The sequence below is a fragment of the Colius striatus genome, chromosome 11, assembly GCF_028858725.1.
Source record: "Colius striatus isolate bColStr4 chromosome 11, bColStr4.1.hap1, whole genome shotgun sequence".
Lineage (NCBI taxonomy): Eukaryota > Metazoa > Chordata > Aves > Coliiformes > Coliidae > Colius > Colius striatus.
In genome coordinates this window covers 21,879,864-21,903,080 of record NC_084769.1, presented here as the reverse complement: position 1 = coordinate 21,903,080, position 23,217 = coordinate 21,879,864, and the positions used below count along the sequence as shown (strand labels likewise).

General features: G+C 39.2%; 2 protein-coding genes across 2 annotated transcripts in view; one reads left to right on the top strand and one right to left on the bottom strand.

The window, feature by feature from the left end:
- The window catches only part of DHRS9 (dehydrogenase/reductase 9), a 28,354-nt gene extending 5,426 nt beyond the window's left edge, over positions 1-22,928 (bottom strand). The window contains exon 1 of the mRNA XM_062005229.1: positions 22,865-22,928. The gene's annotated coding sequence lies outside the window, so the exon portion shown is untranslated. The remainder of the gene's footprint in view (positions 1-22,864) is intronic.
- Positions 10,285-23,217, top strand: part of ABCB11 (ATP binding cassette subfamily B member 11) — a 43,824-nt gene continuing 30,891 nt past the window's right edge. Inside the window, exons 1-8 of the mRNA XM_062005228.1 lie at positions 10,285-10,360; positions 12,797-12,818; positions 14,210-14,257; positions 14,349-14,397; positions 16,290-16,531; positions 19,297-19,384; positions 20,290-20,423; positions 22,268-22,439. Of these exons, the coding sequence (XP_061861212.1) occupies positions 10,285-10,360; positions 12,797-12,818; positions 14,210-14,257; positions 14,349-14,397; positions 16,290-16,531; positions 19,297-19,384; positions 20,290-20,423; positions 22,268-22,439 (831 nt within the window). The remainder of the gene's footprint in view (positions 10,361-12,796; positions 12,819-14,209; positions 14,258-14,348; positions 14,398-16,289; positions 16,532-19,296; positions 19,385-20,289; positions 20,424-22,267; positions 22,440-23,217) is intronic.

Here is a 23,217-nt window from a genome sequence, read left to right as displayed (position 1 = left end):
AAGTTACTCAGGGTGTTGCGAATGCAGAGATGCTACTTTTGTTGCTTAACTTCCTCTGCAACATCAATAAGTGACGAAAGTATGAAGAAGTGATTAGGTAACTGCCTTTCAAAGTTTCTTTAAGACAAAGGAATTTTTCTGTTGGCATATGTAGGCATGCATGGCAGACCCAGCACTGCACTGGCTTTCCTTCTCTTGCAACCCTGATTATAATCACCCTTCTTTCTCTAATAGCTCTTCCTCTGCTTGGAGTTGCCATTTTCCTTCACAGCTTTCCTTTGCCCATCTCCTTTGGTAAAGAGGCTTTGATCCCTGCCAGTCCTGCCCTCATGCTGGGCAGTCACATCTCTGCATCCTGATGTCTCTGCAGGGTCCAGCCATGGTTGCAAGCCCTGAACTACATTTCATCTTGCCCTATGTCAACTAGAAAGTGGACCTGATGTATAGCAAGTAAGCTAAAATCAACAAAACAGAATTTTGGCTGACCTCTAATTTGGCCAATAAATAAAAATAAAAGCCACTTTTTGGAGGAAAAAAAAGCCTGTTTGTGCCCTTTAATCAATGAGTGGGTGGAGCTTCATTTGAAATCAATGAAGTGACAAGATTTTCAGTTAGACTGCTTTGTACAGGTTAAGTTTCCAGCTCCAGCCTGCCAGGGAGACTGACAGGTCCAGTGCCAGCCCATAGTGACCCAGCTTTGCAATGTAAAGATCTATGCTCATCAAGAAAAAAATTGTATCAGTGGTGAGACTATACTGTGACCAAGAAATAAATATACCATGACTTAGTGTCTCTGATGGTGACTTAGACCATGGGAGAAGAAGAAAGCTTGAATCTTTCTTTGTGGTAGCCTCCCACCTGTAGGTAACCACTCCAAACAGCCACTGACCTAGACAGTTTCACTTTCCATAATGGGAGAAAGTCATGTTTGCAGTAGCATACCCCTTGTGCCCAGAGGTACTTTCAGTTTGACTGGAAAAAAAAATAATTATGACTTCTTATCACTGAACAGCTTTTTGCTTGCAGCAAATATGATAAACCCCAGCCATTGAAAGAGGAAATCTAAGCTCTGAGGTGCAAAAAGGAGGCTTCAATGTTGAATATTTACTAAGGATCTTTGGAAAAAAGGGTAACTTTTTCTAAAAACATGCTGCATTGAGGGAAATAATGTACATATGCACCTCATGGGATTGACATAATTCCATTTTTAATAGTATAAATAAAAAATCAGTAAGTTCAGTGTAAAATTCATTTTACATTGTACAAAGTGAATAATGTCATGTTTGTATAACTGCGGTGGTGCCAAGGAAAGAATGAAGACACACCATGTAAGTACTTGCCAACCTGACCAACTTTGTGTGTGTATTGATCTTTCCTGCAGCTTGCCACTCCTCCAGTCTCTGCTCTGATCAAACTTCTGCAGAGACGCTTGTTCTCTTCAACCCCAATTTTATTGTTAATTTTTTATTTGATAAATTTTATCTAAACAAGTGATACTCCAAGAACAGATGTGAAACTCTTCTGCCTAATAATCCAAGCTCCAAATTGCATCTACTTTATTTCAAATGTCCCTTGCCTTAAATCAAAAGGAAGCTGTAACTTGCTTTTATTTAGAGTTCACTTTACTTTCACCTTCATGCTATTTTAGGTGAAAAAAAATGTGATCTCAAGTGGAGAAAAATTACAGTATTTTCAGAAAAGGGGAGAAATATAGAAGCTAACAAAGTGCTTTCCTTTTTTTTCAAAGGATTAGAGGACAAGAAGATAAAGCATCATGCAGAAGTGTACTACAATGTTGAGAATATACTTCTGACACTGAGGTGCTATGTAAGTGGCACCACTAAGATGAGGATTATACTCAAGTGAAAAATCCGGTGTCTGCCTTCTTGTCCTTGGAACCACTTTATGCTAGCTACAGAAATAAATTTGGCTATGAATAACTAAAAAATGAATTAATGAAACATAAGAGCTGTCTGCTTAATGCCTTCTGTTAGGCAAGACAGTAGACTGCTGTACTTGCACACAAGCTTTAGTGCAAAATACAGAAGCTGCTCATCTGGAGTCTCAGCCTGCAGTGGCAGACTGGGTCTGTTCACCTGCTGCAAAACTGGGGCTACCTACTTTTCCATAGCTGCAAGCACTCAGTGCAATTTTTTTTTACTGTCTTTAGGAAGCCTTGGAAGCATTTTATTTGATTACTGCTAGTAGCTGTTGTCAATACCGCAATAAAGATCATTAGGTTATAGATTACAGCTTAGAGATGCAGAGTCCTGTGTCAAAAGAGAGCATTAGCTTTCATTTATTACTGAGAAATTTTTTGTATTGGAACAACTAAGATTCATTTTTCTTCACTTCCTATTATGAATGGTTGGAAAAAAATCCAGAAAAGAGAGGATAATTTCATTTGGACTGGTAATATGCTGGAACAAACAGCTACTCAAATTGAGGGAAGAAGTAGTTAGTTTACTGTATTTGGCTCAATGACTGGTGATCTTTTTCTTCATGATGTGAGCTGGAAGCAAAAATGTCCACTGAGGTGAATTATCCTGACAGAATTGCTCATCTTTCATGAACTAAATAATATCTGTAACCTACTGAAAGTCAGAGATTTCGCCTGGGTCCCAATATGAGAATTCAAGGATGGAACCTTCTGTCTTCAGTCTCCTCAGTTTATTTGAGTCCTGATGTCTGCTTTTCACTTCAGTGGCTAATTCTTCATTCACTGAAGGGCTGATTCTAGCAGTAGAAACTGATTTTTCCCTTCCCAGGATGTCAGAAAGAGTCAAAGCACAAGAGAGCTTAAGAAATTGAGTGGATTTTGACAGTTTTTCTGCTATAGAGAGAAGGTGACTGTGGGAGAAAGACCAAAACTGGGTGCTTTATATTCTCCATTTTGCTCTACGTGGATGATTTTTTCAGCATAGATTCATTTTTATGGTCCATGGCATAAAGTCAGGTCAGAATTTATTACTCTTTGGGATTTTTTTTGTAAGGGTGAGTTGAGAGAAGTAGAGGATTAGAAGGGAGCAGAACTCTTAGAAAAAAGTTTGGGTAATCTGTGGTCTCAGCTCCAATTCATCACTGCCCTAATCTACTGCGTTAGCTGTGTGAAACAGGCTCTGTGCACACTTTCCAAATGCTTAGATGAGCAAAGTCTTTCAGTGAAAAGAGTGAAATTATTTATGTTAAACTAAAATGATATTCTGTCTCAGCAAGCCAAATCTTGTCTGGAGACGCTGGACTTCCTTGTATGGTGTTAGCTCTGCTCCACCATATAGGTTTTCTTCTAGCCTTTCTACTCCTATGCCCCACACTACAAATTACCTTTTTTCGTCCCCTCTCTTTTCCACTCTGTGATGTGGGAAACAAGGGTGATGGAGCACTGGAATGGGCTGCCCAGAGAGGTTGTGGAGTTTCCTTCTCTTGAGGTTTTCAAAACTCACCTGAATGCGTTCCTATGCAACCTGATCTAGGTGAATCTGCTTTAGCAGGGTGGTTAGACCAGATGATCTCTAAAGGTCCCTTCCAGTCTCAACCATTCCTTGATTCTGTGATTCTGTGAACATGATGAGTAGCACTGTGACATTTTCTCGGATAATGTCGTTCTCAAACCTATGCTGTGTACATTAGTATAGATATAGACTTCTTATTGTTAAGAAAATGGGAAAAGACACCAGGTTTGTATTTGGTTCTGTGGTTAGCTTTAATTGTGATGTACTTTTATGTATGAGGCTTTATCAGGGAAAGTTTGTGAGCACAGACGTCTAGAGGAGAGCTGACAGTCACTAAGATTAAGGCATTGCCTTTCTGTCTCATCCTATCAGTCTTGCTGTGGTGAGAAATTATTTTGGAGGTGAACGAAACTGTGTTTGTCATTTCCCTCTAAACTCTGTGATGACATTGGCTGAGGTCATTGTCCTTACCAATGTCCCGTGTTGAAAAATCCATCAAAGGTTTGTGTCTGGGTATTCACTACTACTCTGGAGCTTTCAGGTTGTAAAATCTTTGTTTTAAAGGAAGAGTGGTAAAATATCAGAAGCCATGTGGAGAGGGACAAGCTATGGGTTAGAAAACAAAGCTTCTGAGTAACCTCTAACCTATTTTCATATTATTCAGCTGATGTTGCCATTTACTGCAGGGACAGTAGTGTAACTGAATTATTGCATGGCTAATAAAGTAATTTGGTACTAATACTGATAAAATAAGGCTGTAATAATCTCTTCCCATATATTTACTGTGAGCATTGAGAGCTGTCTCCTCATGTACAATTGCTTTCCAAGTGCCCTTACTTTATATTGTGAGATTGCGTTAGTCAAATTTAAACCCTCCATTAGATGTCAATGAACTGTAACCGTTGTAACCGCATGGTTATTGACCCAGGTGCAAATAGTCAATGCCCAATTTAAAGATTCAGTTCTGACAAATGGGTTAGAATAATGAAAACGTGGTGGGAAATGGTTGGGTGCTTCATTGATTAATTGAACAGGATCCTTGCAATTCGTTTTATGATACATGGTTTTTCACAGCCACGGGTGAGTAACTAATCTATCATGTTTAATGTTTCAGAGTTAACTGATGAAACCTCCTGAACTGAAAGGTATGTGCATTTTTCCTTTGGAACAATTTAAGCTAAATGCTACATTCCCTTTGCATGGTTAGTGGGTTTTTGTTTGTTTCGTTGTTTTGGTTTGGGGGTTTTTTTGTTTGGTTTTTGTTTGTTTGTTTTTTGTTTTTTTTTTTAATGATACTACTTGAAGAACAACAAATTCGAGTTCTATTTTGAAGCAAAATGTCCCTATAGATGTATGCTGATATCTGAGGAACCTAGTTTTAAAGAAAAATTAAGGGTACTGTTTCAGAGTGAATTTGTGTTGGTCTTGTTTTCTCCCTTTATGTTAAATAAAGATCTGACCTGAATACAGATGTGATTTGAAAAAGATTTCAAAGGACTTTGGACCAGGCCTTAATGTTACTTCAATCTATAGGATATGTTCCTTTGTTAGATTTTCCAAGTATTATTTGTTTAAATCTGGATTTTGATTTCCTTAAAGATTTTTGCGTGTCAAAAATCCAGCAGCCACAACTTAGTCGGCTAGAGTAAAATGCTGTATGACTTTAGTGCAGTTTCTGAGATACTCTCTGCTCCTAGTTTGTATTTTGCACACACAAAAATAGTTGAGATGACCTCATGCCTTCTGTTATCTCTTATTTTTATTACCTAAATAATTTTTAATGCAGACATCAGCAACAGTATTTGTCAAGATACGTGATCACCAGTTAACTATTCAGACCCTGAGGAAGAATATTTTAAATATTCTAACACATCATGCTAATCTGCTATACTAGTCTCTTTAAATCAGCTAATGAGTGATGCCTGCTGGACAGGATAGTGACAATATTTGAAAATACAGGAAAATTTAAGAAATATAGAAAATATGTAGGGAAAATATAGGAAAAATATGTTTTCATTAAAAAATGTGGGACAGCCACAAACTTATTGTAAAAGTGACATAATTTCAGAAAGTTTAGCTCTAGCAAGTGTTAATTACTAGAATCCTTATTCAAGTCTATCAATTATTGGGTTTTTATCCCTCTTTTTTTGTTGTTGTTGTTTAGAACTACATCAGCATTCAGGCTTAAAAAAAATCAGTTGCAAAATACATTTCATAGTGTTAAAATATAGTGTCAGAGCAAGGACTGAAATTAAGCTTCTCAGCATGGTACTCTAAATTGGCATTTAAAGGACAGATTGATTTTTACAGTCTTCCACTACAAAATTTTGTGTAGATGTTATTAATGCAAAGTCAAATAATAAACAGCCGAAAGAGAACAGGCAGAGAGAGTGACTTTGCTTTGCTTTGCTTTTCTTTACTTCTGCCTCCTTCATCAATTTACAGGATGACATTATCCATTATCTTTCTGAAACAGAAATGTAGTGGGGGAGGTGTTTTTTTAACTTCTTCATAGTTTTCCACCTGGGAGCCACATTCAGTACTATGGTTCAAATGGTTTATATCACAGAATCATAGAATCATATCACTTAATTTAAATAGGTTTATACCTCTATAAAGTTGTGAAGTATTTTAAATTTGATGGAATATCTAAACCCTTAAAGTTTAGATATATTTTGACAGCAGAACAGGAAGGAACATTGCTTCTTTACTCCAGTAGAACATGTTTTCATAATCCAGATGACAGCTCTAATTTTACTAATATTTTTAACACTTTTTGGAGATCACAGAATGGTAGGAGTCAGAACTTCTGTTTGAGGCTATTTCAATCAACCAGACACATCAAAAGGCAGGAGGGAAGGACCAGAATAAACTGTGTTTTCACTGAAGAACTGCATGAATATTTTTTCCCCCACTTGGGAAAAATTGGCACTCTCACCTCAGTGAAAATATAAACTCAAGGAACTCAAAGCTGCCAGGAATACATGCTTGCTCTTTTTGTGAATCCAAGTTTATTTCAATATAAAGGAAATAATGTCATCTGGAAATTAAGCCCTTGTGAAATCCGCAAGCATACACTTCATGAATATCCATCTGAAGTAAAATTTAATGGTTTGTAGATCATTCCCCTGTGAATCAATGATACAAATACGATACTTTCCTTTTTTCTTCTGATTAGAAGGAAGCGTTACATGCTTTCTCTGAAAAAAGAATGAGAAGCTGGAGACATGCATGTGGTAGAGACTTGAACTAAGAAAGTACCATAACTTGTTCAGCCCATTTGCCACCTGTCTCAGAGCACAGAAAGATTATAATTTTTTTCACTGTATATGGAGGTGAATTACATTGGGTCACAATTTAGGGGGTCACAGAATGTGAGGAGGTCAAAATTTATTGACCAGTGGATGGATAAGTCACCTCTGCTCATGAGACTCTTTTAGTTCAGAAAAAATTACATTCATAGAATAGCAATGGATGAACTGATGTCCAAGTAAATGGATGCATTGACTGAAGTTCTGCAGAGGCCTGTCTTGCTTCTAGTATAACCCAGAAATATTGATAATGATGTGGATTACACACTGGAGAACATCCTTATTAAATTTGATCATGACATAGAAGTAGGTGAGACTTCAGATATTCTGAAGAATTGGACTAGAAGTCAAAATCCATGTAACAGGTAAAATGGGCCGAAGAAAGTAAGGTGCTATTAAATATGGACAATAGCAGGCAGAATTAACCAACTGTGAAAATATAGTTTGGAAAGCGACCATCTCTGTAGCAAATTGCTTACAAAAAATAAGTGGCTTTGGTGGATTGCCAATTGAACGTAAATCAACATGATACTTATGCTGAAAAAACAAATGTAACACTGCATTGCATAAACAGGAATATAGTCTATGAAACAATCCCCTTGCTTTGCTCGGTGTTTGTACGATTGGTGCTGTAGTGCTGTTTATGCACTCATTGCTTCAGGAAAGAAATGCTAAAATCCAGAGATAAGTGGAAATTTTCAGAGGTTTAGGAAATACACCTTATCAAGGAAAATGCAGTGAGTTGCTTTCTTCATTTGAAGAGGGAGACTTTCTAGTATTATTCAACAAAATACAGCCTACTTAGAAAGTGGAAAGGAATATCATGTTCCATGATGGATTGCTCAAAAGGTAAGAGGTTTAAATTATGACAGGTGAGATTCAGATTAGATATTATGAAAAAATATTTTAGCAATAAGGATAGTGAAGCACTAATTGCCTAAGGAGTTCTTCAGGCATCATTGATAAACATCCATTAAAATCAAACAAGAATAATTGAACTTTGTCTTGGATGCTTAGAATTAATCAAGAGACTTCAGTACTTCCAGCCTGACACTGATGACTCAGTGATGTGCCAAGATACGTACATGTAAAATTCAGGAGAGGAGGATAAAAAAAGAAAAGGTTTAGTTGGAAGTCAGTAGTTCCTGAAAGCAATTTTGGAGGGAAAAGCAACAAAAATAAAAGGCTGAGACTTTATGAGAGTGAAATTATTAAAAATCACACAAGCATCCTGAACTCTAATCTGTTTCCTCTTATGTTTCTCTGTTTCGGTACAGGAATTAATGAATTTCCTTCATCCTCTAGTAATTTCAGAACCATGTTTCTTTTCAACCCTTCCCACTTGTAAGGATCTGCCCAGCTGTAGCTAATCACACAGCTGTTGCCAACATGAAGGATTTTGTTAGTGTTAATACTGTTAGCTGAAAACAAGTGGTTCCCTTAGAGGACTGACTCAGCTGGCTGGGAAATCACATGGTATAACACAAATAACTGTGGAAATGAGTCTTTTACACAGGAAGACTTCTTGTGTTATTTGGTTAAAAGTTGTTAAAAGATTTGATATCTGAATGTATTACAACACATATGCTTAAAATAAGAGGTTATGAGATGTTTATACAGAAATATAAACATACAAATGTTGATGTTTAATGACCGGAAAAAGGTATTGCAACAATGCTTTAGGATACATTACATTAAATAAAGGTGTGGATGAGATTTCTTCTGGTATGAAAGGACAAGTTTTGTGGAAGTCTTCTGCAGTACTTTTCTCCAGATGCTATCTTGGATGACAAGGATGACCTGGCCAGCCAAAAGTAGCACTGCCCTCAGATTTGGCCTCACAGAAATGCTTCTTTGACAAAATGTACTAACTGCATCTCCTTATTTCTTCCCACGAATGACATCTGCTCAGCATGTCAGTGTGACTAATTAGGAATAAACCTGTTCAGATGAATGGGTCTGCCAGGTAACTTATCCCAGCCTAGAGCTGTGGGCAGCTGGTGGTGGGGATGCTGCAGATGCCGATGTGGCCCTGAGGCCCCCTGGCCACCTCTCTTGTTTCCTAGTTGTCCACCTATCGTGGTCCTGCTGGACAATGCCAGTTGGGATGGGACAAGGCAGAGGCAGGGCTTCTGCCTACAGCTCTCATAACTGTATTACTATCTCAGACCATAACCTATGGATGTCACTTGTATAAAAGCATTAGTTTATTTTACTAGAGCAAATAATGGGGACAGGGCTGTTTGTACTGCAGGAGTTTGGTGTAATATTATTGTAAGCTCACAAATAAACATATGCTGATACCTTTTTTCCCCCCTTTCCTCTGTAGTGGTTTTGCCTGGGCCAGGTTTTTTGGTAGTGGGGGGGCTACAGGGGTGGCTTCTTTAAACAAAGAGTTGCCAGAAGCTTCCCCTGTAGCTCACAGGGTTAGAGTCAGTCAATTCTAAGCTGGACCCTGCACCTGACCCTGCACCTGACCCAGACCTGGGCAATTAGTGTCTGAGGTAATGCCTCTGTGAATAACGTATTTGAGAAGAAGAAGTTGTTGCATAGTTGCAAAACTGCAGCAGCAACAGGGAGTGAGAACGTGAAAACATCTCTGCAGACACCAAGGTCAGTGGAGAAGGAGGGGGAGGAGAGTGCTTAGACCCTGAGAGAAAGGCTCCCCTGTTGATATGTGGTAAGGACCATGGTGAAGTGGGTTGTCCCCCTGCAGTCCATGGAGGCCACTGGGGAGCAGAGATCAACTTGCAGGTTGTGGACGAGCCCATGCTGGAGTGGGTGGATGCCTGAAGGAGGCTGTGACTCTGTGGGAAGCCCACCCTGCAGCAAGTTCCTGGCAGGACTTGGGAGTTTGTGGGGGAGGTGCCCATGGCAGAGCAGGTTTGCTGTCAGGTCTTGTGATCCCGTGAGGGACCCAGGCTGGACCAGTCGGTACCTGAAGGACTGTTCTCCCAGTGGATGACCCACGTTGGGACAGGGTGTGAGGAGCTGCCCCTGTGGGAAGCCCCATGCTGGAGCAGTTTGTGAGTAGCTACAGCCCATGGGAGAGACCCACGCTGGGGAAGTTCATCAAGGACTGTCTCCCATGGGGAGGGACCCCACACTGTTGCAGTGGGAAGTGTGAGGAGGCCTCTCCCTGAGAAGAACCAGCAGCAAAGTTCATCTGTAATGACCCAACTGCAACCTCCATCCACCCTCCCCTGTGCCATTCAGAGGGAAGAAAGGGGAGTCCTGGGAAGAGGAGAGGTGGAGGGAGAGGTGTTTTAAAGATGGTTTTATTTCTCATCTCCCTGTTCTTATTGTTCCTTTAATAAATCAAACCTTTTTCTCCCCAAGTGGAGTCTGTTTTGCCCATGATGCTAATTGCCGAGTGATCTCTCCATCCTTAACTCACAAGCCGTTTGTTATATTTCTCTCTCTCTCCAGTTTAGGAGGGGAAGTGATTTATGACTTGGTGGACACCGGGTTAAACCACCACATCCTCTCTTCAGGACCTCTGATTCAAGTAACTAATCATCATGTCTAACCCCGTTGTTCTGCACAGCATCAGGAGATTGGGAGAGGACAACTATGCTTTTGACTTGGATGGCAAATGTAAGAAATTTATTCTTCAGTCAGATCCTTATTTTACAAAGCATGTAAAATAGGTGGTGAGTGGCCTACATGGACCAAATAGTGTACAGAATGCAAAGCAAATTGTCTATGGACTGAATATAGAGTTATGTGGTACCTTCTGTTATGGGTATGCTACCTGCAAAACAACTTTTCTGTAAAAACTACCTGTAACAATCCTTATTCACAGGTGATCTTTAGTTATCCAGACTACAAGTTCGTAGTATCTACCCAGGTTTCTATAATCAGCGCTTTCATGTACAACTAAAAGGCCTATACTGGGAGGAGGAGAGGAAAGTTTTGTCTTCTGTGTTTTCTAGAGCTGCTTTCAACAAATGCATGCCTGTAGAACTGGTCAGTTCTGACTAAAACACAAGAAGGAGAGATGTTTCTTAATCTTAGGTTCTCTTTTCTTTTTTTTTTTTAACTTATCAGATGTATTGTTAAAACAATCAAGTTGGATAGTGATACAGACTATGCAGTTTTATTTCAAGTGAAATGCTCTTCGACAGATTATCTCCAGAAAACTGGAGACTTGTGTTGAAAGACAGTCCCTCTTTCTCTTGGAACTATTTTTCACCAAGCAAAAGAAATCAAAGCAAAGCACACTAGACTGAGTTACAGTGATTTCATCCCCGCTCTCTTGCCTAGATAGCAGCTTGGGTTTAAGGCTGTTCAGCCTCAGCCTTTTTCATTCTGTGGGAACCATACATTTACCTTTTCTTAAAACTTGTGGCATGTGGCAAAATTCTTTAAGTAACCACATGTATCATGAAATTGCAGACAATAATCAACCTTTTATAAAGCCTCATGATTGATTTTTAATTACAGAGTCCTCTTAAAGCCTCTCTCTCTGCTATACAGCAGCACTGTATTCTAGCTATAACTTGATTTATGGTGTCTGCTGTTATTTTTAAAACTCGGTAGTTGCTGATGATGCTAAGTCTGTATTTAAAATCTAGTATCATCTATTGTTTGGGTTTGAGATTTATTTTAATTGTGTATCTGTAATAGGATATCTTGTTAGACAGTAGATGTAACAGTAGAGTCCAAACATATCTGGAGCATCCAGTCTGAGCTTGGACTAGGCTTTGATAGTGGCTATCTTTGTAGAGAATACCTGATATCTACAAACATAAAAGCAGCTGTTCCATTTGAAGGCAGCACATGTGCCTTTCTTTTCTTTTTTTTTTCTCTGACATTAAAAAGTGAAGAATTGATTGGAGTTGATGATCTTAAAGGTCTTTTCCAGCTGTAACAATTCTATGATTCTATGATTCCTGTGCAGAAAGTGTCACGTTCCCATGTCCTGTCTCTGTGTTAGACAGATAACGCCTTTGGTTTTAGCCATCCTTATCCCTTTCACTTTGCTGGGATTATTCTCTTATGATAGATAATCTCACATTCAACAGATTCAAAGGTCTGGTTTTGTTAGGAGCTTCAATTCTATTGTTACAGCTGGTAGGAAATTACTCTCCAAATAGCTTGAATGTATTCTTAAAATCAAGGTTTACATACTGGATTCTGCAGCTGATTTTAAAGTCTGCAACAGAGCAGCAGCAACCTCAGCTCCATGTTTGTTTAAAAAAACAATGTGAATGTTCTCTGAAAGTCTGTTATTTTCCCAGTATATTGCTAGCCCAACACACTGCATCCTGCTGGAATGAGCAGCCACCTGTTTGCTGAAGCAGTATGGATCTCCCTACTCTCCTCTCCTGCTGCATTTTCTGTTTTTAAAACTTAGGATGCTAACTAAAGGCAGTTTCAATGCTCTAATATTGGTGGAGGAGAGGGGCAGAATGACAAGGAAAGAGAGTGAGTAGGTTTATGGGGTATGTCCTCCTTGGATAGAAAACTGCCTTTTCCAGCCCCTTACTTAGGATTCCTAGATTTGCTAGATTTATCTGCCTGGTTTGGGGGCTTCTTTTTTTTTGTCTGCTATTTCTTTTATGTATACATTGCTTTCAATGGTTATGAGATTTTGGCAAAAGACTTTCTATTGCAGCAAAAGCTATTCCTCTTTGCACCGTTGGTTTTGGTTTTTTTGGCCTAACAACAAGTGAGTTTGCCTCCAGTTTCTCAGTTTCCTTGGAAATGCACTGTTTTCTGCTTAATGTAGTGAGTAGTTTGTTGAACTGCTAGAGCACCTTTCCCAAAGTAAACGTCACTGATTTAAAACCTTACTGGCATTCTGCTGATTGATCTCATCTACGGTGAGGTTTCTTTCAATAACCATCCTTTGTACATGTTAGGAAGGATTAGCCCTGTCTGAGTCAGCTCTTAAACATCACATCTGTAGGTGTATGTAAGAGATGGCTTTAGTTGGGAGCCTTTTGAGTACAGTTTCACATGTCTACAGAGGATTATGTACTTTAACAATAATAACTAACTAGACTGTGTATTTATTTTCCCTAACAGGTAACAGCTTCAAGAAATCAGAGTAAGTTGTGTACACAAATGGAACAATCAATATTTATAGTTAATGTCATTGGATTGAATTGATGCATTTATAGAATATGTAGTATTTATTGAAAAGCTGTTCTCTGGGAGTTGAACTGCCTTATTTGATACAACTGACACAGGCAGACCAAAACTGTCCTAAAAACCTTTAAAAACAGAATAATGGCAGCAAAATATGGTCTTTATTCTGAAAATGTTTTTGATGTTAAAATTTATCTTTCTTTGGTGCATTTAGTTTAAGAAATCAGTTTTTCAGGAATTTTAATCAATCTGAATTAATTTCTCTTAAAGCTTAACTCTCAGACTTTAAAATAAAGGGAATTGACTCACAATTTAAGCTCAGATATTAAGATTTTAAAGAATTCTAGATAGTTAAAAGCTGAAATGGTTTAGAGACCTTGACCTGCAGATATAATTTGATATTTGAGTGGGGTTAAGAGCCTCCCTCTTCCTAGATCTTGGGACAACTCTGTAGCAGACCGGACACTCTAATGGGTGCTGTATTTTGTCCCAGCTCTCTCTGACACAGTGTACTCAGTCTGCGAACTACTCCTAGAATGAGGAAGCAAGAGCATCTCTTAACTGTTGCCTGTGTCAGATTGCCCATCTCAGAGAGCACCAGCACAGTATTCAAGATCTACTATGGTTCTCAAATATCTTGAAAGCCAAGTTTTATTGAACTTTTACATGGCACACATATATGGTGCTACCTACTACACATATGAAGCTTCCTTCAGGTTTTCTAGGATCTGGTTTCTGAAAAATGTTCATGACAAATATAAGTCAAATTAATTTGTTTCATTAAAAAAGAAAAATCCAAATTGAATATCCCTACTTGTTCATCACTGAATGTACACAGCTGACGATTACTTGTTACAATATGGATCTTATCCATTATGGTGCAACTAGTCCGTTAGATTTTAACTGGTCGTACAGAATGGCTACACATAATGTGAAAATTGAATAAAAACATGTATGGGTAGAGTGGGAGATTCCATTATGGCCATATGAACATACAGGCAATAATAAATGGAATGGGAACAGGACCTTTCTCTGCCTTAAAGTAAGGACTCTCCAACAATTTGGACGGTAAGTTTTTCTCTAACTTACCTCAAAGAACACACAATCTACATTATAGCAACAGTATTTTGAAGAGCTTATTATGAAACAGAGCATAAGCTTTCAGATCATTTTAACTTAACCTCTATTCTAGTTCCCATGTAAAATTTAAAAGAACCATCAAATCAATGGTTTCAAAGAAATCGGAAAGAAACTGCTTGTCTCTGGGCAAATGTCTCAAATATAATGTAATTTCAGAAAAGTAACCAAAACAGATAAAGAATTAATGTAAAATCTTGTCCTCTTTGATAGGAATTTCCATACATATGAAGAACCTTTTATAGAGAAGAAAAATAAAAAGTGAGTAAAGTTCAATTTGTGTTATCTTTGCATACAGAACAAAATATGTACTAAAATACAAGTTTATAATTTATGTTTTCTGTTCTTGAAGGTCATCAGAAAAGACAGGAAAAAGTAGTCGTGTTGGCTTCTTTCAGCTGGTAATGAAAGCAATGACTGTAATATTTTATGTATATTGTTCTGCAGAATTAGTGACAATAATCTATATAGTTGTTTGGGGAATAGCTGTGACCAAGCCAAACTTTTAAGGATTAAACCATTTGGCACAAAATCCTGCCATTAAAGTAAATGGGAATTTAATAGAATCCTTTGTCATTTTGTCATCTTGGTATAGATTATCGATACTTGTCTCATGATTCTCTTTTAAACATATTATATCGAACCTACAGCTAGATATAGGGAAAGGAGTTAAGATGCACAGTAGGGAACTAGATGACCTTGGTTTGTCCATATTTTGGCAGACAATTTAGCTCCCTTGTAATTGCTCCATGGATATTAGAAGGTTTGGTAACCATAGAAACTTGTGAATGCACAGTACTGTAAGCTATGTCTTATATTGATGGACCCTGGAATCCTGTAGGGTGCATCTCAATTTTAAAATGAATGTAGTAAAGAGATGTCCAAGCCAGCAGCATGTAGCTGGGATGGTTTTTTGCTTCTGTTTTGCTTGTAGTCTAGGCAATTAGCCTGTAATGTGTCCAAAAAATATGGTCCTGACTGTACTACAGGGGTAATGCAGTTACATCCACCTGGTGCATCTACCTAGATAAATATCTCCACTCTTATTTGGGTGGAGAGAACAGCCTGTCCAAACATAGGGCTGTGTTTGTCAAGTGGAGAGGTTTACATTCTGTAGCCTGTTTTGCACAGATGTTTACCAAGTGCAGTTGGTAAACACAGTATGTTTGCATCAGATGTGTTGAGAGATTAGTTATCACATATCTGTGCATTTTATGTGGGTTTTTTTAAATCAAGGGGATTTCTAGACTTCTTGTGAGTAAGATTTACAAAACAGTGGTAGTGCTACAGTTTCCTTCTGTTTTTTTTTTTTTTTTTGTAGACATCTTTTATTTCTTTCTCTTATGTTAACTGACTTGTTTTTCACTTTATCTTGTCTTTGCCCTAATTTCCCTCTGCCATGTGTGCTTCAAATTCCCATCCTTCTCTTACATACATTAAAGCACCAGTACATGTTCTTTATCAGGCTGATTCTGTTTTACACTCCTATTGAAAAATATATAGCATTTGATACTGGTATTACTCTATATGGACAGTTTGATTTATAAATTTACGCATTACTTCAACCTGAGAATCAGACTTCAGACAATCATGACAAAGGTAACTTGCATTGCTGTGTCTTTACTGAGCCTGTGCACGTACCTGCTTTTGGCTCAAGTGTAAGGTAATGGGACTTAGCTCATCCCCCTTTTTTACTGCATATTATGTCATATTTCTATACATTTCTTCCAGATTGACAATGCAGAATTACCTCTCTCAGTCAACAAGTTTTAGAATATGAACTATGACGATTTGCTCTGAGATGTTTTGTTGGTTTTCTATCACAGCACTCCAGACCTTTGAGAAATTGGCTAACTCTGTTCAAAAGCTCTGCACAATGGCCTGAGGCTTTTTCTTCCTGTCTCCCTTCATCCCCACAGGAATCTGCAAAGCAGACTATATATATGAATTATAATTACTATTCTTAATCTTTTAACTAGTATCTGGTATTATGATAATGTGGAATGATATCAAGTTATTAATGTTATATGATAATACATTAATTCACATGTTCAAATTCTTCTGGCAACTAAAAGGGAGCTCATAACAATTTATGAGATTGTAATCACAGGTGCAATTAGATTGGTGAGAGAGATTTAGTGAGAGAGATTTATCTTCTTTCTGTACTGAAGATAATTCTAAACTTAAAGAGAATGATTTTGTATCTAATCCACCTGATTGATGATTTATAAGTATGCAACCAGCACAAAGACTGCCTCTCAGTAGAAACCATATTTTTTTTTTGTCTCTTTAGTTTCGATTTTCTTCATCTAAGGAAATTTTAATGATGGCTGTTGGTAGTTTCTGTGCTATTGCTCATGGAGTAGCCCAGCCAGGTGTGTTGCTTGTGTTTGGTGCAATGGCAGACACACTTATTGAATACGACATTGAAATGCAAGAGCTTAAAGACCCAGGCAAGACATGTGTAAATAACACCATAGTGTGGATTAATGGTACTGTTCATCAGAATGAAAAGAATGCCACAATAAGATGTGGGTAAGTAGCAGATGTATTTGTTTCTTTTCCTTTGTTATTATGGATTGTTGGAGAATGTATCATTAGTGAAGGTCCAGTTCAACCTCTAAACATTAAATTTTCTGTTCATGAGGCAGAAAAGGGACATGCTTCTTGTTATAGCATCCTGTTTCTGAGCTGGAGATATTACCTGGAGGGAAAGAGGATCAGACTGGGTCTTGGTCTTTCAGCTATGAATGTCAGAAGGAGTATTCTTTGATGATGATTGTTCTTACAACAGAGATATCTGCTATACATCTGAGTTCATTAATCTGTTTTCTCTAATGACACCGTAGGTAGTAAGGACTTCATATTATGACTTAGGTACTTACAGGTGCCTGATGACTTCTGAGCAAGTTAGCTAAACTTTAGTCATTGAAGAAAAATGAGTGCTTCTAGGATGCAATTCATCTCAGCTTATGGGAGGTGTCTAAGGCAGGTCAGATGAACTGCCCTGTAAGAGTGCCTGTTTCTTTCCATTAACTATAATAAATGGAGTCTAGATGATTCATTCAGATACAGATATCTGCCAAAGCCAAATGTGAACCTGTAACCTTTCCTAAGGCTTGTTTTCAGTGCATCATTCCAAGAGTTTTCTAATCTCTGAGAGACTTTTAATTAGATATTTAATTAGAATGAAAAGTTACTTGTCTAAAGGTCAGTGCTTTGCCTTCCTAGTTGTAGGTGATGGGGGATACATTATTTGCTCTGGGCTGTCCAAACTAGCCTTCTGAGATGGAGTTGGCAGAGAGGTTACAGGATATGCTACAGACTTCTGTTCCTCTGAAAAAACAAGTGTGCACCAGGCAGGAGACATTCATAGAATCGTAGAATGCTTTGGGTTGGAAGGGACCTTAAAGATCATCTCATTCCAACAACCCACCGTAGGCAGGGACACCTTCCACTAGACCAGGTTGCTCAAAGCCCTATCCAAGCTGTCCTGAAACACTTCCAGGGACTGGGCAGCCACAACCTCTTTGGGGAAACTAGTCCAGTGCCTCGCCATTCTCACACTGAAGAATTTCTTCTGTATATGTAACCTAGATCTCCCTTTCTTCAGCTTAAAGCCATTACCCCTACATCCTCACCAAAAAAATCCCTCTACAGCTTTATTGTAGGCCCCTTTAGGTACTGGAAGGTACTGCATCCAAGGCTGCTGGATGTAGTATGCCAGGCGGGGTCTCACCAGAGAAGAGCAGAGGAGGAGAATCACCTCTGTCACCTGCTGATCATGCTTCTTTTGATGCAGCCCAGGATATGGTTGGCCTTCTGGGCTGCAAGTGCATGTTTACAGATTATGTTGAGTTTCTTGTTAATCAACACCTTCAAGTCCTCCTCTGCAGGACTGCTCTCAACCCATCCTACACCCAGCTTGTTTTTGTTCTTGGGATTTCCCTAACCCATGTGCAGGACCTTGCACTTAGCCTTCTTGAACTTCATGGAGATTTGCATGGGCCCACCTCTCAAGCCTGTCAAGGCCTCTCTGGATGGCTCCACAGAGCTTGGTGTTGTCAGCAAACTTGCTGAGGGTGCACCCAATCGCATTCTCCATGTCACCAACGCAGATGTTAAACACCTCCAGTCCCAGTACCAACCCCTAAGGAATGTCACTTGTCAGGGTGCTTCACTTGGATGTTGAAGCCATTCACCCTAAATCTTTGAGTGCGACCATCCAGCTAATTCCTTATCCACCAAGTAGCCAATCTGTTAAATCTGCATCTCTACAATTTAGAGACAAGGATGTTGTGAAGGACAGTGTCGAATGCTTGACACAAATCCAGGTAGACGATGTCAGTTGCTCTTCCCTATCCACCAATGCTGTAATCCCTTTGTAGAAGGCCACCAGATCTGTCAGGCACACTTTGCCCTTAGTAAAGCCATGTTAGCTGTCAGGAACTACCTTGGTATTTTTCACGTGCTTTAGCATAGTTTCTGGAAAGATTTGATCCACAATCTTAATTAAAGCATTAAAAATGGTGCTGGATATCTGTGTCAGGCAATTGAATTGTTTCCATGATAATTTTTATTGCAAGAGAACAGGTCAGGTGGTGCATAGTTTCCTCTTTTGGCTTAAAATTTCAATGTACCAAATTCTGGGTAAATGGAATGGAAGTTGCTGTCTGCAGAATGTTTTTTAAAAGTTGTCCAAAAGCATTACCAATAATGACCTAAATGCCTGTTTCAAAGTAATCTAAATGCAATACCAGTAACAATGCCCTTCAACTGATATTAGGAGTAATTTAATACTCCTATTTGAGCTAAAAAAAATGGTCATTTCAGATTAGCAAGTTTATAGTACAAAGTAATACTTGAATTGACTTTAGCAGCCTTTGTTTCTCCCCATAAAGCACTGTTTAAATCTGAGTATTATTAATTGATGTAGTGGCAATAAAGCAAGTGCATTCAACATCTAATGAAAATTTTCTGGGCAGCTCTTCTCTTAGGCACTCTCTTGCTTGTGCTGTTCTGGAGCATGCAGTTTGGTGGGGTTTCTCAGGTCAGCAGGGCTGCTCCAGGGCAGCAGATCATTTCCTGGTACCAGCCAGTGCCCTACCCCTGTGCAGTAGGCAGAGCAAGCAAATCAGCCACTGCCAGCAACAGCCTCAGTATTGGGAAAGAACAACTCTTTTAGCAAAACAAGCTGACTTGCCAGCTGACATGACTTTAACTTGAAGAAACATCAGATTAGAAAGCTGTGGGAGACTGAAAACAAGCTTTCTAACTTTTTTTTTTTCCCTTTCCCTCAGTCTGCTGGACATTGAAGAAGAAATGACTAAGTTTGCAGGTTACTATGGAGGGATTGGTTGTGCTGTACTTCTGTTAGGATACCTCCAAGTCAGTATATTTTCCTCTATTTTTATTTCGAAGTTTAAATCACTAAATATGTAAGTTTATAATAATAATGTTCCTTTTAACCACTCAGCTGCCCATTTGAGCAGATGCTTTCAGTTCTGTCAGCTGAAATAGGTTAGCTTTGGCAACCCGAGACCTTCTTGGATTTGTGCATGCATACCTTTGTACAAGGATATGTTCTACTCTGAGATGAAAGCGTGCTGCTCCCTCCACACCACAAGAAATACTTACTCAACTGTGGTTACTATGGAATCTATGTCCCTGCACAAAATAACAGCTGAAGGGCATGTAGATTCCCAATAGGCATCACAACAGCATTGCACCGTTTTCCTATTACAGAGACATTACAGAGTAATACTAGTGTAAAACTAGTGTTGGAGAAGAATCACACCCTGCATATTCTGTAGTAACGTTTTAGTCCTTATGGCTGAGATGAGCCACAAGCTTGGATGATCCCCAGATAATCTGCTTTTGAAGCTTTTTATAATCACAAAAATCACTTGTCGTTCTCCTTCCTAAAAACTCTCCTGGAGTTTTGCTGAAGTAGGATGGCTGCCATCGCTATACTGCTTACAGCTGTGAATGGAAAAAGTTTTGTCCTTGCGACATTCATGTAACAGCACAAGTAATTTAACTTCCATCTCCTCTCAGCCTACCAGAACTGACACAAATGCTTTATCCAGAGGCTTCATAAAGTTGTTGGCTTAAAGATCAAAGGCATAAAGCAACTATCATATCTGTGTAGCTAGAATGTGTTTTACCTAGTTAATAATTTTATCAATAGCCAAAATGCTCTTTCACATTCTAGTCACATTGCTTTTTTTCCATTTGTTGGAAGTCGAATGACTTTTTAATGCAATTTATCAGCCACATTATGCTCCTTCCAGATCTGCTTTTGGGTTATGGCTGCAGCTCGTCAGATACAGAAAATCAGGAAAGCTTATTTCAGGAAAGTGATGCGAATGGATATAGGCTGGTTTGACTGTACATCTGTAGGAGAACTCAACACCCGAATTTCTGAGTAAGTAATCTAGAAAAAACATATGCTACAGAGAACATTTTGCACTTCCTTCCAGACACAACAGAGTGCCAATAACTAGGCATTTGATAAACACCTTCTAATGTAAAATGCAGCTAAGTTTCTGGGAGTAGATACCAGGCTTATTATCTCCCCATCTTTAAACAGAATACCATAACTGTTAAGCCACAATCATTTCCCTTTTGTGACTTGTCTGTCAGTAAATGTGGGGGGGTTTAGTTGGGTTTTGGGGTGGGGTATTTTTGCCAGCCTGCCCTAATCTTCCCATCTCTTCCCTTGCCCAGTCATTTCAGCATGATCTGTAATTTGTCTGTCAGTACACGCTGCCCTAAGGCTGGAGATGTGGGTTTGAACCATCTCTCATTTCTGAGACAGGAAAATTAGGTTAGGGGCACACTTTGCTTTTGTTGGCTTTTCAAAGAAAAGAGTAAGCGTGGCTTAAACTTCTGCTAAGAAAGGTATGAGCACCTACCTTTAGAAAGGGACGCAAGGCAGATGGAGAAGCCTTATCCTGGGTAAACATGTAGCCCTGAGAAAAGTGGAGTTTAAGGCTTGCTCCTTTTCTTAGTGGTTCCTGTTTACAGGCTGAAGGCAGCTGTGAGGTGAATGTGCTGACTGTAGATGGCTCCCTGTTCTCAGGCGTGTCTACATAATAGTAGTCACATTTGCAGAAGATTTTTCCGTAGTTTTATTTGCCTTTACTCACCACCCAGTGGTCTCTATGGCTTTCTGTGGTGTTTTTTTTTTTTCATGAAGTATAAATGCCAAATGTAAGCCACTGTGAAGAATTTCTCTGGCAAAAATAGGAACTGAGCATATATCTGTCTAATAACATTTAGTTTCCTGTTTTTTTAAAAAACGTTGTCTTATGCCTACCAAAAAAGCCTCTTGGCCTCAGAAAACATTATCCAGAAGAAAAATAAACATGCAATTCAACTAGAACACTTCGAAAATTTTCAATAGAGGACTGTAATTTCACTTGATATATCAATGAGCTAAGAACTTCACACTTTAAACTTCAGGGACACTTGCTCCTATTTATTCCAAGAGTTCTCATTTCTTCTAATCTCAGGGGTGAGGTAGTAGCCAAGTATAGGTAGTGGCTATAAGTAGCCCAGGTGAGGTAGTGGCAGAAGTATGAAAACTGTTTTGCTTTAAGATGTTTTTTCTCTGTGCTGACAATATATAAGAGAGAAGAAACTAATTCTGCAGCTGCCAAGGGGTCAAATGACGTTAATCACTGCACCACTGTCCTCCCTGTGACAGAGCTGTCATGTTTTCCCACTGCCTCCAGTGATAAAGTAGCCCTCCTCAGTTTTCCCACTCTCCCTCTCATTTAAAGAACAAACTACCTGATAGGGTGGAAGGTTATAAGAGTTACAGCCCTCCTCCCTGCTCTTTTGGGCAAGGTGTTGTGGTATATTCTGAGTGCCCCATGGTGCAAGGAATGCCTTATATATAGTTATACTATTTTTCCATTATCAGAGAGCAGCATCCAGCTGGGATGTCTCTGCCCCCTCCTTTGAATCAGCTTGAGCACAGTAGTAAGAACTAGCTAGTGAATGAGTCTGCTGGCAGGATGACTTTTCCTGTGAAAAGACAATATCTTCTCTGCAGTATTCATCCATAAAAGCTTTCTGCCACTGCAAAGGCACCAGGTTTTCTCACTATACCCCAGTGTCCTTTGAAGGGATGATGGTGGAAACAATAGGGGTGAGGAGGAGCCCTCTCCAAGGGAAAGCAAATAGACCAAATCTGGCCAAGACCTGCAACACAAATTAAAGATGTGCTCACCAATCTTCTGTTGGATTTTTATTGTTTTACAGTGATATTAACAAAATTAATGAGGCTATTGCTGACCAAGTAGCAATCTTTATCCAGCGCTTAACGACCTTTGTGTGTGGGTTCCTACTGGGATTTGTCAGTGGCTGGAAACTGACCTTGGTTATCATTGCAGCCAGCCCTCTGCTTGGGGTTGGAGCGGCTGTCTATGGCTTGGTAAGTGAATTGTGAGAGGTTTGTTTCGAGGTATGATGAGCAGGGAAGGTCATGTGATACAGCTGGCAGGATTGGTGGAAGGGAGGGCTGTTACACCCCTTTAAAGTCAAGAGAGGCAAACTATGGTCACAGCAGCACCAGGAGTGGGGGGAGGCAGGCTTTGTTCCTGCTTTGCTTGTTCTGATTTCCAGAGTAATATATCCTGCTTCTAAGATGGGAGTGTAAGCATACTTTTATTGGGTCCTGTGGACAAATGTTATGGTTGCTGAGATCAAAACTTGGCCTACACCTTCTCTCTATTACTACATACCTGGTTTAGAGGGTTACTAGAGACAGGGCTTGATTTCAATAAATAGAATAGGAGCTTTTAGAGATGACCAAGTTTCAAAGCTGTAAAATTGTTTAAAAGAACTACTTAAACTTACCTTAAGCTGTTGCTGCACCTGGCAGCTGCTGTGTCCTCTCCTGGTTGTTCCTGCTCTACTTCTCCATCCACTCCTTACATACTCACAGTCACTGCACAGAGGAAGGACAGTGAAGAGAGAAACTGCCTCTGCCCTCTCACCTCTTTTCCCACACCCAGCAGGGCTGGGCAGTTTCTGCTCCTCCTCTGCACTCCCTCACACTCTGCTCTTTGGTTGTATTCAGCCTTTTGGCTATGTCACTTCTGCAAGGCAGGAACAATTTGCTATTATTTTGCTATCAAACCTCTAATGTAACTGACTAATTTGTTATCTTCCTGCTCTCCTTTAGCACCCTGTGCTGACTGCAAGTAGCT